The sequence below is a fragment of the Salvelinus fontinalis genome, chromosome 26 (assembly GCF_029448725.1).
Source record: "Salvelinus fontinalis isolate EN_2023a chromosome 26, ASM2944872v1, whole genome shotgun sequence".
NCBI lineage: Eukaryota > Metazoa > Chordata > Actinopteri > Salmoniformes > Salmonidae > Salvelinus > Salvelinus fontinalis.
In genome coordinates, this window is record NC_074690.1 from 37,319,071 (window position 1) to 37,335,803 (window position 16,733).

The 16,733-nt window shown below is 44.2% G+C and overlaps 2 protein-coding genes across 9 annotated transcripts in view; both read right to left on the minus strand.

The window, feature by feature from the left end:
• Positions 1-128: 128 nt before the first annotated feature.
• tox4a (TOX high mobility group box family member 4 a) lies at positions 129-10,133 on the minus strand. Of its 4 annotated transcripts, none has more exons than XM_055883745.1 (9): positions 10,057-10,133; positions 8,353-8,418; positions 7,919-8,212; positions 7,530-7,784; positions 4,903-5,307; positions 2,962-3,042; positions 2,090-2,842; positions 1,848-2,002; positions 129-1,672 (listed from the first exon to the last, which is right to left on the minus strand). In XM_055883745.1, the coding sequence occupies exons 1-9, from the start codon at positions 10,060-10,062 to the stop codon at positions 1,615-1,617; spliced, it is 2,073 nt and encodes a 690-aa protein (XP_055739720.1). In that variant the 5' UTR covers positions 10,063-10,133; the 3' UTR covers positions 129-1,614. The 4 variants fall into 4 exon arrangements, with proteins under 4 accessions (XP_055739720.1, XP_055739717.1, XP_055739716.1 ...); XM_055883742.1 differs by lacking the exon at positions 10,057-10,133 and adding an exon at positions 8,611-10,028; XM_055883741.1 differs by lacking the exon at positions 10,057-10,133 and adding an exon at positions 8,611-10,028 and having other exon boundaries at positions 7,919-8,215.
• Positions 10,134-12,485: 2,352 nt separating this feature from the next.
• LOC129824251 (chromodomain-helicase-DNA-binding protein 8-like) overlaps positions 12,486-16,733 on the minus strand; it is a 33,666-nt gene continuing 29,418 nt past the window's right edge. For all 5 annotated transcript variants that reach the window (XM_055883749.1, XM_055883748.1, XM_055883750.1 and 2 more), the window contains 5 exons: positions 16,443-16,532; positions 15,590-15,733; positions 15,350-15,454; positions 15,138-15,242; positions 12,486-13,539 (listed from right to left, as the gene is read on the minus strand). In XM_055883749.1, coding sequence (XP_055739724.1) covers positions 13,195-13,539; positions 15,138-15,242; positions 15,350-15,454; positions 15,590-15,733; positions 16,443-16,532 — 789 coding nt within the window. In that variant the 3' untranslated portion in view covers positions 12,486-13,194. The remainder of the gene's footprint in view (positions 13,540-15,137; positions 15,243-15,349; positions 15,455-15,589; positions 15,734-16,442; positions 16,533-16,733) is intronic.

Below are 16,733 nucleotides of genomic sequence, written 5' to 3' on the forward strand. Positions count from 1 at the left end.
TGTAAAGGATGTATTAAGTAAATTCAGAGTGAGAGGCTCATTAATTACTGTTGGTCTGTCGCAGCCATCCCTTTTAGCACAAACATTCACCGCTACTCACAGTAAATGAGACACCAGAGTTTGAGCTCTTTATCTTCATTGCTCTTTTATTTAAAAATAATGGAATAACATGAAAGTCAAATTGACCTTGATTTCTACAGTCATTTATTCACACCGGACTAGACACAGTGGACTAATATTTTACAATAATGAAAAGTAAGAAAGTCTCTAGAGCCCACTAAACTATATGTGAACAGAAACCAAGAGCGTAGCATGATACGCCACTTTCCTCAATCTGATATTTTCACCATTTCCTGACTTGGTTTCTTAAAAAAGAGACGCTGATTTTTTCCCCCCGAGAACCTAAAGGCAACCAACAAAAGAAAGATGGGTATCAAATATTTATCCAAATAGATAAGAATAAAGATGGAAAACTTTTATTAAGCTTTTGGCTGCCATGGATCACAAAAAATACTTTTTCCTGTCAAAACCGACTTCAAAAATAAAAGTATGTGGACACCCCTTCAAATGAGTGGATTCGGCAATTTCAGCCACACCGTTGCTGACCGGTGTATAAAAATCGAGCACACAGCCATGCAATCTCCAATAGACAAACATTGGCAGTAGGATGGCCTTACTGAAGAGCTCAGTGATTTTCAAAGTGGCACCGTCATAAGATGCCACCTTCCCAACAAGTCAGGTCGTGAAATTTCACCCCTCCTAGAGCTGCCCATGTCAAATGCAAGTGCTGTTATTGTGAAGTGGAAATGGTCTAGGAGCAACAACGGCTCAGACGTGAAGTGGTAGGCCACACGAGCTCACAGAATGGGACAGACATATGCTGAAGTGCACAGAGCCCTGATCTCAACCCCATCGAACACCTTTGGGTTGAATTGGAACGCCGACTGCGAGCCAGGCCTAATCGCCCAACATCAGTGCCGACCTCACGAATGCTTTTGTGGCTGAATGGAAGCTAGTCCCTGCAACAATGTTCAAACATCTAATGGAAAACATTCCCAGAATAGTGAAGGCTGTTACAGCAGCAAAAGGGAGGACCAACTCCATATAAATGCCCATGATTTTGGAATGAGAGGTTCGACGAGCAGGTGTCCACATACTTTTGGTCATGTAGTGTTTGTCAACATGTGACGGCACTATGATCCAATATACCCTCTGGAATAGAACCCTTTAGATCCCCACTATGATTTCAGGTTCCTTCATATGGTATACATCCTCTCATAACACCATCATTGTGAATGGATCCAGTAAAAGGTATGCAAGTCCAAACAATATAACACACAAAAAAGAGATATACTTCACTCCCTGTCCTCACACGTTTTATCTCGGCCACCGTCTCCACTGTCCATCTCTAAATGAATCCCATGTGTTTTTATGGTGCTCATTTCCTTCCACTGGATCGCTTTGTGGTACATGGCACTCTTCTTTTCCCCAGTTGCTCTCCTCCAAACGCCATTTCTTCCTCTCATCCCACTCAGTCTACCTCAGGCCTGTTATCACCCCTGACCCAACAAGACGCAAATCACAATTCTCCCCTTGTCCGGGTATGGCCGGTCTTTACTTGACAACCATGGTGTTCTGATTCCTGATGGAGCACCAGGCCATGAAGATATCCCTGAAGGAGAGAAAGGGGAAAAAATTAAAAAGACAAGTCTTTAAGTCAGTCAACATAATCAATCACGTTCCTTTTTCTATTCCAACACAACTTCTACTTAAACCTCCCAAAAAACGACAAACTTTTCTCACAGAAAGAAAGGAACACAAATACATTTATATCCAAACCCACAAACCTGCAGTGAGTGGCCACACATTCACTGCTGCAGTACTCTTTGTCCCAGTCCGTGCTCTCTATTGCAGGGTTGGTGCATCCTACTCGTACACAGAGAGTCAGGGGGCCAGAAGCAGCGTCAGTGGCACGTGGAGACACATTGAACTCCATTTCCATCTGAAGAAAAAGAGGTGAGAGTTGAGAGGAATTATTGAAACGCCAAGTATATTTAACATGAACGTTGGGTCAGAAACCACAGCTAACCTCTCCCGAAGTGAACTCTTCCGTAACCGAATCCTCATCTGCACTCGCCGTCAAGTCAGTGGACTTCGCCAACTGCAGAGCCACTGTAGGGGTGGAGTATGCTGATGCAGGCACGGCGGAAGTGTTGACACCAATTGAGTGGGCGGTTGCTGTTGTCGTAACAATAATAGGCAAGGATGAGTCTGCCTGCAAAGAGGCCGGGACTATCTTGATCTGTAGTGGAGGGGGAGGTGTGGCGGTGATGGACACAGGAAGCCCTGGCCCGGCATTCCCTCCTCGGGGCTTGGCCTGTAGGGGAGGCGGGGCTGGGGAGTGTACCATCTGCTGGAGCCGCGGGGGAGGAGGGGCGTGCTGCATCTGCAGCAGAGGTGGGGGCTGGCGTGGGGCTGAGGGCAGCAGGGTGCGCACGCCGCCAGGGAGCACCGTCACCATGGAGTTGGGTATCTGATGGAGCTTAGCCCCGGCCTGGAGCATCTGTTTGGAGATGATGATCTTGGTGATGGTGGGGGTCAGGGTCGGGGTGGCTGTGGGGCCCAGGGTGGGGGGCTTGCAAGCTCCTGTGCGAGAACGCGTGGTGACTTGGGGGACGTCCAGAATAATATTGGAGGCACAGATGTTGGTGATGGTATTCTGGTCTGCGATGTGTTGGGGGAGACGGGAGGTGCGGGCGGGAGCCAGGGGAGCCAAAGGCACTGGCTCAGGTATTGGAGGAGGTGATGGTGAAGAAGCTGTGTCCATCACTTCAATGGAGGGCTGGGGAAATGAGCACATTTTTTGAAGAGATAACAATAGCTTCCAGACATTTACAGTAAAACATTGTCAGAGCTATAGTCATACGATTTCCAAGCGAAGACAGGCCAAGAGTTTCTTACCTGTGAGAGCTGATTGGCTCTGTAAGCTGCTAGTGCCTTCAGGTACTCCTTTTTCGCCGCTTCCGTCTTTCTCTTATACACCTAATAGTGACAGAGGGTATATTTACTGAAGTAAAGACGTGCGTAAAGTCTACATGTTTTTACCATAAATGTCCTTGACATTTTCTAAATGTACAGATAACTGCCAAAATAAAGGAAACACCTACATAAAGTATCTTAATAGAGTGTCGGGCCACCACAAGCCACCAAAACAGCTTCAATGCGCCTTGGCTTAGATTCTACAAGTGTTTGAAACTCTATTGGAGGGATGCAACACCATTCTTCCACCAGAAATTCCAGAATTTGTTGTTTTGTTGACGCTGGTGGAAAACATTGTCAGGCACCGCTCCAGAATCTCCTACAAGTGGTTCAATTGGGTTGAGATCTGGTGACTGACACACACCCTTTAAACCCTCTATGCTTCTTCGAGACCCCTCTTTCAAAGCCACAGATCTCTTTTTCTAGCCATGGTCATCAAAATAAATTAATAATTAACTCAGGAACCACACCTGTGTGGAAGTACAGCTGGAGCTGGAGGCAGGGCTTTCTCCTATAGAGCTCCATTTTTATGGAATGCTCTGCCTACCCATGTGAGAGACGCAGACTCGGTCTCAACTTTTAAGTCTTTACTGAAGACTCATCTCTTCAGTAGGTCATATGATTGAGTGTAGTCTGGCCCAGGAGTGTGAAGGTGAACGGAAAGGCCCTGGAGCAACAAACCGCCCTTGCCGTCTCTGCCTGGCCGTTTCCCCTCTCTCCACTGGGATTCTCTGCCTCTAACCTTATTACAGGGGCTGAGTCACTGGCTTACTGGTGCTCTTCCATGCCGTCCCTAGGAGGGGTGCGTCACTTGAGTGGGTTGAGTCACTGACGTGATCTTCCTGTCTGGGTTGGCGCCCCCCCTTAGGTTGTGCCGTGGCGGAGATCTTTGTTAGGCTATACTCTGCCTTGCCTCAGGAAGTTGGTGGTTGAAGATATCCCTCTAGTGGTGTGGGGGCTGTGCTTTGAAAAGTGGGTGGGGTTATATACTGCCTGTTTAGCCCTGTCTGGAGGTATCGTTGGATGGGGCCAGTGTCTCCCGACCCCTCCTGTCTCAGCCTCCAGTATTTATGCTGCAGTAGCTTATGTGTCGGGGGGCTAGGGTCAGTTGGTTATATCTGGAGTACTTCTCCTGTCTTATCCGGTGTCCTGTGTGAATTTAAGTATGCTCTCATTAATTCTCTTTCTTTCTCTCGGAGGACCTGAGCCCTAGGACCATGCCTCAGGACTACCTGGCATGATGACTCCTTGCTGTCCCTAGTCCACCTGGCCGTGCTGCTGCTCCAGTTTCAACTGTTCTGCCTGTGGCTATAGAACCCTGACCTGTTCACCGGACGTGCTACCTGTCCCAGTCCTGCTGTTTTCGACTCTCTAGAGACAGCAGGAGCGGTAGTGATACTCTCAATGATCGGCTATAAAAAGCCAACTGACATTTACTCCTGAGGTGCTGACCTGTTGCACCCTCGACAACTACTGTGATTTTTATTATTTGACCATGCTGGTCATTTATGAACATTTGAACATCTTGGCCATGTTCTGTTATAATCGCCACCCAGCACAGCCAGAAGAGGACTGGCCACCCCTCATAGCCTGGTTCCTCTCTAGGTTTCTTCCTAGGTTTTGGCCTTTCTAGGGAGTTTTTCCAAGCCACCGTGCTTCTACACCTGCATTGCTTGCTGTTTGGGGCTTTAGGTTGGGTTTCTGTACAGCACTTTGAGATATAAAGCCCTTCTTACATCAGCTGATAAATAAATTTGAAGTACGTGCTTTTTTATATATTTTGTATTCCTCATTTACTCAAGTGTTTCCTTTATTTTGGCTGTTACCTACATGTGTATTAGTCAAAGTGTATGTACTGTATACCTGTTTCTGCTCTTCCCCAAGACTGTCCCACATGGAGGCTACTATCGTGGACACCTCTCCAAATGTGGCGTTGGGGTTCTGGCCCTTGATGGCAGCCTGAGTGTCCCTGAAGAACAGGGCGTAGGCAGAGACTGGTTTCTGGGGCTCGTTGGGATCTTTCTTCTTCTTCCCCTTCTTCCCTCCTCCAGGCCCTGCCGTAGCGGCCACCATGGCAGGCTTGCCCCCGCCGCGCCTCACCAAGGCACTGGAGACTGAGGAGGCGAGCATGGGGGAAGAGGCTGGCATGGTGGAGAGGTGGGAGAGTACCGCAGGGGAGACAGACAGGGACATCGGAGAGTCAACCAGCACACTCTTCGGGGTGACAGCGGGACCAGTGGACAGAGAGAGACGGGGAAAGATACAAGACTAGATCAGCAGATTTAGTAAGACTTAGCAAGACGCACCTTGCCAAAATTATTCAGACCCCTTGGATTTCTTCCAAAGCGTGTGTTAAACTGGGATTAAAATTGATTGTAAAAAAAATGATGCAAAAAATACTCTAATGGTAAAGTGGAAGAAAAATTTATTAAAAGAAATTAGTGACCCAATTAGGTACCGCTTTAAATTACACTTAGCTTATAAAGGCTTCATAAAGCCTTCATAAGTGCTACATAAATGTGTTACAAAGCTTCTATTACCGTATGTCATGCTTTATAAAGGGTTCATAAATGTGGCATAACTGAGACAATCACCCATGTAAAATGTGAAATAACCCACTATGTCAAATATGATATAAACATGTGCTTCATACAGAGTGACATTTCGTGCTGAAAGATGGCATACGCTCTAAAGTGAAGTCACGTTAGTCACATTACACCTAATCTCGTTCCCAGACAGGCAGATACTTCCGTCCAAATGCGTAGGTCTGGTGGTCCAACGCATCAAACTTCATGAGTTAGGGTTAGGTTTAAAATACAATTTTAAGAAGATAAATTGTGGAAATGGGTAGGGCTTATATACAATGATTTTTGACTGTGTTATGTAGTGACGATTACAAAAATGACCAAAGATTTACAACTCAAATAGATAGCCATTGCATAAGTATTCAGCCCCTTGTTTAGGCAAGCCTAAATTAGTTCTGGAGTCCAATTTGACTGTGTGAAATGAATACGGGTTGATATGATTTTTAAATAACTAACCCTTCCCTCTGTCCCCCATACATACAAAAGCTGCACGGTCCCTCAAGCACAGATTCAACTACAAATACCAGGGAGCTTTCGAAAAGCCTCATAAAAAAGGGAACTGATTGGTAGATTGGTTATTGTTGCCTATCCGACCTTGAATATCTATCTTAAAACATGGTCTAGTTAATAATTATGTTGTGCACTATGTATTAAACCACCCAGACACCTCAAAGATACAGTCGTCCTTCTGAACTGAGCTGCAGGACAGGAATGAAACCGCTCAGTGGTGTTACCATTGGTGATTTCAAAACAGCTACAGAGTTCAATGGCTGTAATGGGAGAGAACTGGGGATGGATCAACAACATTGTTGACTCCACAATAATGGGCTCCCGAGTGGCGCTGCGGTCTAAGGCACTCATATCAGTACAAGAGGTGTCACTGCAGTCCCTGGTTCAAATCCAGGCTGCATCACATCCGGCCGTGATTGGGAGTCCCATAATTGGCTCAGCGTTGTCCGGGTTTGGCCGTCATTGTAAATAAGAATTTGTTCTTTAACTGACTTGCCTAGTTAAATAAAGGTTAAATAAAAAATAAAAAAAATGACCTAAATGACAGAGTGAAAAGAAGAACACAAATATACAAAATATTCCAAAACACGCATCTTGTATGCAACAAGTAATACTGCAAAAGAACATGGTAAAGGAATACACTCTTTGGCCTAAATGCAAAGCTCTAGGTTGGGGGAATTGCAACACACCACTGATTACCTGCCTCCTTATTTTCAAGCTTGGTGGTGGCTGCAGCATGGTATGGGTATGATTGACATCAGCAAATACTGGGGGAGTTTTTCAGGATAAAAATAAACAGGATAGGGCTAAGCATAGGCAAAATCCTAGAGGAAAACCTGCTTCTGTCTGCTTTTACACCCGACACTGGGAGAGGAATTAACCTTTCAGGAGGACAATAACCTACAACACAAGTCTACACTGGAGTTGCTTATCAAGAAAACAGTGGATGTTCCTAAGTGGCCAAGTTACAATTTTGACTTAAATCTACTTGAATCCTATGGCAAGACTTGAAAATGGCCATGATCCCTAACATCTTGACAAAGCTTGAAGAATTTTGAAAATAATAAATCTGCAAATATTGCACAATCCAGGTGTGCAAAGCTCTTAGAGATTTACCCAAGAAGACTCCCAGCTGTAATGGCTGCCAAAGGTGTTTCTAACATCTATGGACCCAGGGAGCTGAATACTTATGCAACGACTATATTTTACCTGTATTCATCTTTTAGTGTTAGAATTTTGGGCCCACTTTGACAGAGTATTTTGTGTAGATTGTTGACAAACATGACTACTAAATCCATTTGAATCCCACTTTGTAACACAAAATGTGTAGAAATCCAAGGGGTCTGAATACTTTTGCAAGGCACTGTATAAACAAACATACAAATAGACACTCACCCTGAAGTCATCCATATCATCATCCTGGAGAGAGCCCGCTGGAGAGGGCGTGACAGACAGCTGGTCAGGTGATTTGGAACGAGACAGAATGTTCCCGCCATGAAGGCCAAGCCCGAGCTGGGCGCTCAGATCTGATTGGTCAATAGTGGTTAGCTGATTGTGTCCCAATAGGCCATGATTCATGTCACCAAGTGGGACATCAATGGTCATTGGAGAGGAGCTGCTGAAATGGGAGCCAATGGAGTGGCCAAGTTCCTAGAGTGACAAGGCCAGGAGCGTGAGCGTTTACTTAGCAGTAGCGCTTAACAAAAACTATCTTAACAAAGCATTAGCATTTGAGAAAAACACATTCTTGATGCACAAAGCTATTCATAACGTACACCACTTACCACCCCTAGTGTTGAACTGAGCAGGGCCCCCCCTCCAGGCTGGTTCATTACCCCCAAGCTCAGGTGCTCCAGGCCCTGAGAGGTTGTGTTCACATAGGTGGAGGCAAAGGAGGGGTCATTGCCCCCCACCACAGCATTCCTCGCCAGGCTTCCAGCACCCGCGAGACTCCCTGCTCCACCTGAGAGTTCCCCAAAATGGGAAACCACGTCCCCCACACTGAGTGCCGTGTCCGGGTCCAGGGAGATTGGAGGGATCTCAAACACCTCATCACCAAGACTGGGGGTATGGAATGTCTGCTAAACAGAGAGAAGGAGAAGGACAACTGTTAGTGGGACAGATACATTACATGAACATGTTACGTGTAAATACACTGCACAATGTCAATAATATGTAGTATGGAAACTGTGCAGGCTTCTAGAATCATGATACCCACCTCAGAGGAGAGAAAAGGATGACCTGCCCCAGATATGGTAAGGTAATTATCACTGCCCCCTGGAAACTGCCAAACAGAAATGGGATTTAGTACTTATGTTGTTTTCTCAGTACAGTGGATCTCAGCTCCATTCAGTTCAAACATATCAGGCTCAATTGGGACAGTCACTTGACTCGCCTGCGGACGCATACACAACATATGTTATTTTCATTTCGTGTGAATACTCTTTCCCCCCTTGTTTAGAAATAGGCCCCATACCTTGTTAATTGGGTCGTATCCATTATAAGCCTGTGCTTCCAAGAACTCCGGGTCGACATTCTGACCAGTGCCATCAGAAAGTTCAGAGTAAAAGTTAAGATCCATCGTGACACACCAATCAAAATTGTGCGATTTAACTACGGATCAACCAAGATTGGCGAGCTCTTTGCAGCTAATGTAGCTAGCTAGAGATCCCCATCATGCCAGACAAGACGAATCAATCGACACAGGTTTTCAACTGGTGTGCTAGCTATAACTGCTAGCAGTACATAAATATATGTAGCTAGCCTAACTAATGCTAGCTGGGTAACCTCAGTTTACAAAATTAAATTGCAAATAACTGATTTGTTCAGCATTCTCAGATAGATACTTGTAGCTCATCAAAGAAAACTCAATTCGCTAACGTTAGCTAGCTAGCAGGCTAGCCAACAATGCTAACGCTAGCTTCCAATGAAGCATTCGGATTTAGCTCACGTTTGCTGTTATTTTTTTACATATATTTTTTAATTATTGTAAAGATCTTTGCTCCCCATAAGAATCGAAATCTGACCGTAAGATATTTAGCTATATATCAGGCAATTTGTCAAAATCACGTTGCTCGGGCTAATTCGGGTCCATATTCAGCAAACTCGACGGGGCTCGACGCTGTGATCTAGTCAATTAATATAGTAGTCGAACAAGTCTGTCTAATCGAGTAAACATAATCGATCGCGTACTCAGGACTAAAGAACAGACATGCTTATCTAATGTAATAGTTCGATGGAAATATCTCTAGAATATCTCCATTTATTTAACCTTACTGGACAACATAGTAATACAACTCTGCTCAGACCTATCCAAAATGTATAGGAAATTGGGATATGGGTCAATTTTGAATTATGCCCCTCAACTTCTCGAAGTGTACACTCCCCCTCGTGGAATTTTAAGGAATGGATTGGTGTGAAAACAGGAAACTTCCCCAATGCCAATCCAACACTCTTTATTGTGATGGACATAGGACTAAATATGTTTCAAGACGATCTGATTATCCTAACTTGTAAAGTTGTCCATGAAAATAGCTAGTTATACGTGTTCTTCGATCTAAGTGTGTGTGTCTGTGTGAGATCAGCTCGGGTAGGAGTTGCATGACAAAGCAAAGGAGTTGAGTCCAGCGAGAGAACCTCTTGTTTACATTGAAAAACTAGCTACTTATACAAGTTAGTTAAATATTGTCATAGTAAAAAGGTGGTGTGATATGTAGTGTTTATTAGCTTAAACAAATGACAGCCAGTGATGGTCGTGTCAAGAATGACTGTGGGTGAAGTTAACACAGCCGAGGCAATTTTTTGGGGATAAATCCAAAAGCTAGTTCAAATGGCAAGATGGTACAAAAGATGGAGTTCCGTAGATTTAGCAAACAATCCTACTCTATCTTCAATAACGAAATATTCGTAAACTATATCTTACCTCCATCCTCACTACATCGGTCCGCTGCTTTCCTAACTCTATTTTGTGTTTCCTCTTTTCGATACTTGGCTTCCGGGTTTCCTTGGATTTATTCTGGGGAAATGACGTCACTCCTGTAGAGATTTCTTAGTACTGATGATAAACTTAATTAAAACAAGTATGACAAATCGTGCCATAAGAATGGTATTAACAACCTAGTTCACATACTTAATCAAATGAGTAAACAGAACCGTGAAAGGTTGTTTAACAAAAACATGCTTTATTCACTCAATCTCAATTTGAAGAAAACGTGTTGCCTAAACAGTGCAAATCAAAGTAATACAAAAAGTGATGTCAGATCAGATGACGTTTGATCACATAACTCAATATAACTCAAATAAATTGATGTGTGTACAGTCAGCTAATACTGTTTTTGCTAGACTACTAGAGCACGGGTCTTGGTTGCTGAATGAGAAGGAGCCCGAAGCGTTTCTTCAGTGTCACTCGGTGCCGAGAGAACTTGTCGTCGGGGGTAAACCGAGACGGATGGGCCGAGTTGGTGGGCTGGCCCAGAAGGTCCACCTTCTAAGATTGAAATAATGGGTTTGTTACAGCCATATGTAATGAAAAGCTGACAGTACTATGCAATCAGAATGGGTTTGTTAGAGCCATTTGGAATGAAAAGCGGACAGAATTACGCAATTAATGCCATTCGAGTGCAATTAAACAGTTCACATCCAGGGAAAGAAATATTGAAAAAAAAAGTATACTGATACGCAGGAAATGCTTACCTTCAGCGTGTACACCCTCTCCATTTTCGTTAGGGTAAAACTTGAGGGAACATGGTCGCGAGCTCACGCTAAAGATCTCTACAAGTCTGATGGGTGCTTCCAAGGTGAGGAAAAAAAACACTCATGTGAAGGTACCATATAAGATGGTAGACCAGATTCCATCCTTCCCATTAGACTGGTTTCCAGTGACTACATTTCAATTGATAGTTACAACACAGTTCTCTTTATTTTAACTATTATCTACATTGTAGAATAATAGAAGGCAACAAAACTATGAAATCATGTAGTAACCATATTTTTTTAGATTTCGATTCTTTAAAGTAGCCACCCTTTGCTTTGACTGCTTTGCACACTCTTGGCATTCTCTCAATCAGCTTCATGAGGTAGTCACCTGGAATGCTTTTCCAACAGTCTTGAAGGAGTTCCCACATATGCTGAGCACTTGTTGGCTGCTTTTCTTTCACTCTGCGGTCCAACTCATCCCAAACTATCTCAATTGGGTTGAGGTCAGGTGTTTGGAGGCCATGTCCTGTTGAAAAACAAATGATAGTCCCACGAAACGCAAACCAGATGGGAAAGCATATCGCTGCAGTATGCTGTGGTAGCCATGCTGGTTAAGTGGGCCTTAAATCCTAAATAAATCACTGACAGTGTCACCCGCAAAGCACCCCCACACCTCCATGCATCATGGTGGGAACCACACATGCAGAGGTAATCCATTCACCTACTCTGCGTCTCACAAAGACACGGTGGTTGGAACCAAAAATCAAAAATGTGGATTCATCAGACCAAAGGTCAGATTTCCACCAGTCTAATGTCCATTGCTTGTGTTTCTTAGACCATGCAAGTCTCTTATTGGTGTCCTTTAGTACATACATTTACATTTAAGTCATTTAGCAGACAGTGGTTTCTTTGCAGCAATTCGACCATGAAGGCTTGATTCACGGTCTTCTCTGAACAGTTGATGTTGAGATGCGTCTGTTACTTGAACTCTGTGAAGCATTTATTTGGGCTGCAATCTGAGGTGCAGTTTATTGTTGATTTCTGAGGCTGGTAACTCTAATGAACTTATCCTCTGCAACAAAGGTAACTCTGGGTCTTCCTTTCCTGTGGCGGTCCTCAGGAGAGTCAGTTTCATCATAGCGCTTGATGGTTTTTGGCGACTGCACTTGATGAAACTTTGAAAGTTCTTGAAATTTTCAACATTGACTGACATTGCCATGTCTTAAAGTAATGATGAACTGTCATTTCTCTTTGCTTATTTGAGCTGTTCTTGCCATGATATGAACTTGGTCTTTTACCAAATAGGGCCATTTTCTTAACAAGGCACACCTGTTAATTGAAATGCATTCCAGGTGACTACCTCATGAAGCTGGTTGAGAGAATGCCAAGCGTGTGCAAAGCTGTCAAGGCAAAGGGTGGCTACTTTGAAGAATCGCAAATATATTTGGATTTGTTTACTACACGGTTCCTTATGTCATTTCATAGTTCGATGTCTTCACTATTATTCTACAATGTAGAAAATAGTAAATATAAAGAAAAACCCTGGAATGAGTAGGTGTGTCCAAACTTTTGACTGTTACTGTGAGTGTAAACTGCAGAAAACAAACTCGAACACATGCGGTCAAGAAAATACACAAGGACCAGAGGACTCAGCTGTTTTCACTGTAGATTGCTGTAATTCATATCACAGATACAATCAGGTCATAAAACAATAACTCATTGCGGTCATCTTTGCACCATAGCACACAACTGACCAGCTCTACATTGTACAATACACCCATCTTCCTAGCATTGGATCATTAACTAATATACCGGTAACCCCCCCCCCCCCTTAAAGTTACATCCTTTCAGAAAAATGTACATCCACATATTGGACCCCTTCTAGTTCACTGACTCAACAGGGCGCAGAAAGGTCCTATGACATCAGACTCAGGCATCATGGGAGCAAAGTTCTGGTCTGCTCAGTACATGTGTGTCCTCTCGTCCAGTTAAACTGGAGGACCAGCTTGGAGGTTCTTGGATAAAAGGGCTCCTAATACATCAGGGCTCCCCTTAAAGATGAGGCTGGGAATGGGATGGGTTTGAGGGGTGGTTGAGGGAGAAGGAGAGCAGTGGCATGAGAAACAGAGTTGGGCATGGAGTCACTTTGTTGGGGTTCAGGCTACCAAGTGGATGGTCATGAAGGGAGGAGGAATATCATGAATGGAAAGAGTTGGGTGCAAACCTGCTCCTTTCCAAAAATCTACATAAAACAAATGAGTAAAAAGAACAAAAAAAACAAATTAATCCATAATTCAATATAGATCATGATAGAAAAAAAAATAACATGATTTTTCAGGGACTATATTAGACAAGACAGGCTTGGTCAATCCTCTGAGCTGGAGGAAGAGTCCGAGTCCTTCTGCGCCATAATGACGTCGTCCAAAAGGGCCTCCCTGTCAGAACTCTCGTATCCGCCTTGTGACAAGCTGTCGCCACCTTCCATCTTAACATCAAAGGCTTGAGTCAGGAAAGAAGAATCTTCCAAGTCTTCGTCCTCCATCATGTAGGCCCCGTCTGAGACCAGGGTCTCTTCTTCACCTCCGCCCAGGAGTGGGTCCTCCAGCGGGTCAGGCTGGGGAGCGTGGTGGTGGCGGTGGTGACGGTCTCTCTTGGGAATGACAGAGTGTGCGGAGAGTAGCCGGTGGAAGAGGCTGTCTGGCAGAAAGCCCTGGAAGAAGATATACAGTTGAAGTCGGAAGTTTACATACACCTTAGCCAAATGCATTTAAACTCAGTTTTTCACAATTCCTGACATTTAATCCTCGTAAAAAATCCCTGTCTTAGGTTATTTTAAGAATGTGAAATGTCAGAATAATAGTAGAGAGATTGATTTATTTCAGGTTTTATTTCTTTCATCACATTCCCCGTGGGTCAGAAGTTAACATGCACTCAATTAGTATTTGGTAGCGTTGCCTTTAAATTGTTTAACTTGGGTCAAACATTTCGGGTAGCCTTCCACAAGCTTCCCACAATAAGTTGGGTGAAATTTGGCCCATTCCTCCTGACAGAGCTGGTGTAACTGAATCAGGTTTGTAGGCCTCCTTGCTCGCACATGCTTTTTCAGTTCTGCCCACACATTTTCCATAGGATTGAGGTCAGGGCTTTGTGATGGTCACTACAATACCTCGACTTTGTTGTCCTTAAGCCATTTTGCCACAACTTTGGATGTATGCTTGGGGTCATTGTCCATTTGCGACCAAACTTTAACTTCCTGACTGATGTCTTGAGATGTTGCTTCAATATATCTACATATTTTCCTACCTCATGATGCCACCTATTTTGTGAAGTGCACCAGTCCCTCCTGCAGCAAAGCACCCCCACAACATGATGCTGCCACCCCCGTGCTTCAGTTGGGATGGTGTTCTTCGGCTTGCAAGCCTCCCCCTTTTATTCGAAACATAATGATGGTCATTATGGCCAAACAGTTCTATTTTTGTTTCATCAGACTAGAGGACATTTCTCCAAAAAGTACGATCTTTGTCCCCATGTGCAGTTGCAAACCGTAGTCTGGCTTTTTTATGGCGGTTTTGGAGCAGTGGCTTCTTCCTTGCTGAGCGGCCTTTCAGGTTATGTCAATATAGGACTCAGTTTACTGTGGATATAGATACTCTTGTACCCGTTTCCTCCAGCATCTTCACAAGGTCCTTTGCTGTTGTTCTGGGATTGATTTGCATTTTTCGCACCAAAGCACATTCATCTCTAGGAGACAGAAAGCGTTTCCTTCCTGAGCGATATGACGGCTGTGTGGTCCCATGGTGTTTATACTTGCGTACTATTGTTTGTACAGACGAACGTGATACCTTCAGGCATTTGGAAATTGCTCCCAAGGATGAACCAGACTTGTGGAGGCCTACAATTTTTTTCTGAGGTCTTGGCTGATTTCTTTTGATTTTCCCATGATGTCAAGCAAAGAGGCACTGAGTTTGAAGGTAGGCCTTGAAATACATCCACATGTACACCTCCAATTTTCCAAGCTGTTTAAAGGCACAGTCAACTTAGTGTATGTCAACTTCTGACCCACTGGAATTGTGATAGTGAGTTAAGAGAAATAATCTGTCTGTAAACAATGGAAAAATTACTTCTGTCATGCAAAGTAGACTTGCCAAAACTATAGTTTGTTAACAAGAAAATTGTGGAGTGGTTTTAAAACGAGTTTTAATGACTCCAACCTATGTAAACTTCTGACTTCAATTGTATAAAAATATTTTACTATCTGAAATAGAACTTATCCCCCTGCCTTTCAATAAGTTAATAAAGGGTACTCACAGAGCACCGGACAGTCTCAGCCCACTCTGGTGCAACTGCACAGTCAGGATTCTCCTCCAGAAACTCCCTCAGATCCTGCAGCATAGGTCCATGCGCAGCCCCAACCTGAGCAATAAAATAAATAAAAATGAACCCTCGGGCAATCAGCATCCACAAATCAATATTTATTTGAGAGAGGAACCCCAATGCACTCATCCGTTGCCATTTCTCACCTTCTTTCCTGTCCTCATATCAATTATGTTAATCTTCTCACTGCCCGACAGCGCTACTGCCTTCTCCGTCCTCTTCTTCTTCCTCTTGCTCCTGTTCACAAGGAGCTAGGGGTTCGCAGAAGACAGAGTCATTACAGCCAGCAGTGGAAATCTCAAATTATTCTGCATTTCTCACAGTGCACTACTCTTGTACAGAGTCTCGTTTGAGCCCCAGCCACAGTCTTCTAGATAAAAATGTACCTCCAGCATGTCTCCCTCCACCTCATATTCTGGGTTCTCCTTCAGCCAGTTGGGCAAGTCCCTGCGTCGAGGGGCCCGCTCCCCACTCAGCACTGTGCCCGTCATGGCATCGACCACCGTGACCGTTCCGTCTGGATCTGACAACTAGGGGGAAGTGAGAGTGAGCGAGGCTTGATGAATGCAGACACTGAATGAACATTTGAGTATGTAGTTTGTTACTTATTGTTGTCTACTGTTCTCAGACAAGTATCTGTGTATTATGAGCAGTCTTAACCACTGACTGCATGAGAATGTGGACAAGTATTGTATACACTGAGTGTACAAAACATTAGCAACACCTGCTCTTTCCATGACAGATTGATCAGGTGAAAGCTATGATCCCTTATTGATGTCACTTGTTAAATACATTTCAAATCAGTGTAGAGGAAGGGGAGGAGACCGGTTAAAGAAGGATTTTTAAAGCCTTGAGACATTGAATGGCACACATGCACATTCCGAGGGTGAATGGGCAAGACAAAATATTTAAGTGCCTTTAGATGGGGTATGGTATTAGGTGCCAGGCGCACCAGTTTTTGGTCAAAACCTACAACGCTGTTGAGTTTTTCACGCTCAATAGTTTCCTGCGTGTATCAAGAATGGTCCACCACCCAAAGGACATCCAGACAACTTGACACAACTGTGGGAAGCATTGGAGTCAACATGGGCCTGCATTCCTGTGGAACGCTTTCGCCACCTTGTAGAGGCCATGCCCAGACGAATTGAGGCTGTTCTGAGGGCAAGGGGGGAATGGGGGGAGCGGCTCAATATTAGGAAGGTGTTCCTAATGTTTTGTATACTCAGTCTATATGCGTACTTCTTGGTCCCTACGCTTCCTGCGCCCGCTCCCCTCTGACCCGTTGGACATCAAGGCATGCTTAGAGAAGGTCAGCTTCAGCCCCTCCTCCTAAGAGAGTTGGACAGTAAAAGAAAAAGGGGATGGAGAAAGAGGACAGACAACAATTTAGTCATCCCATCTGTGCATCACGTCACCCATGCTTTATCCCAATTTACTACAATGGCTTAAAAATATGAATCAGCTGTTATTACTGGAACAAAAGCCCAGGACCAGAACTGATTCGACCTCTCTATTCTATGTTTCTCTCAT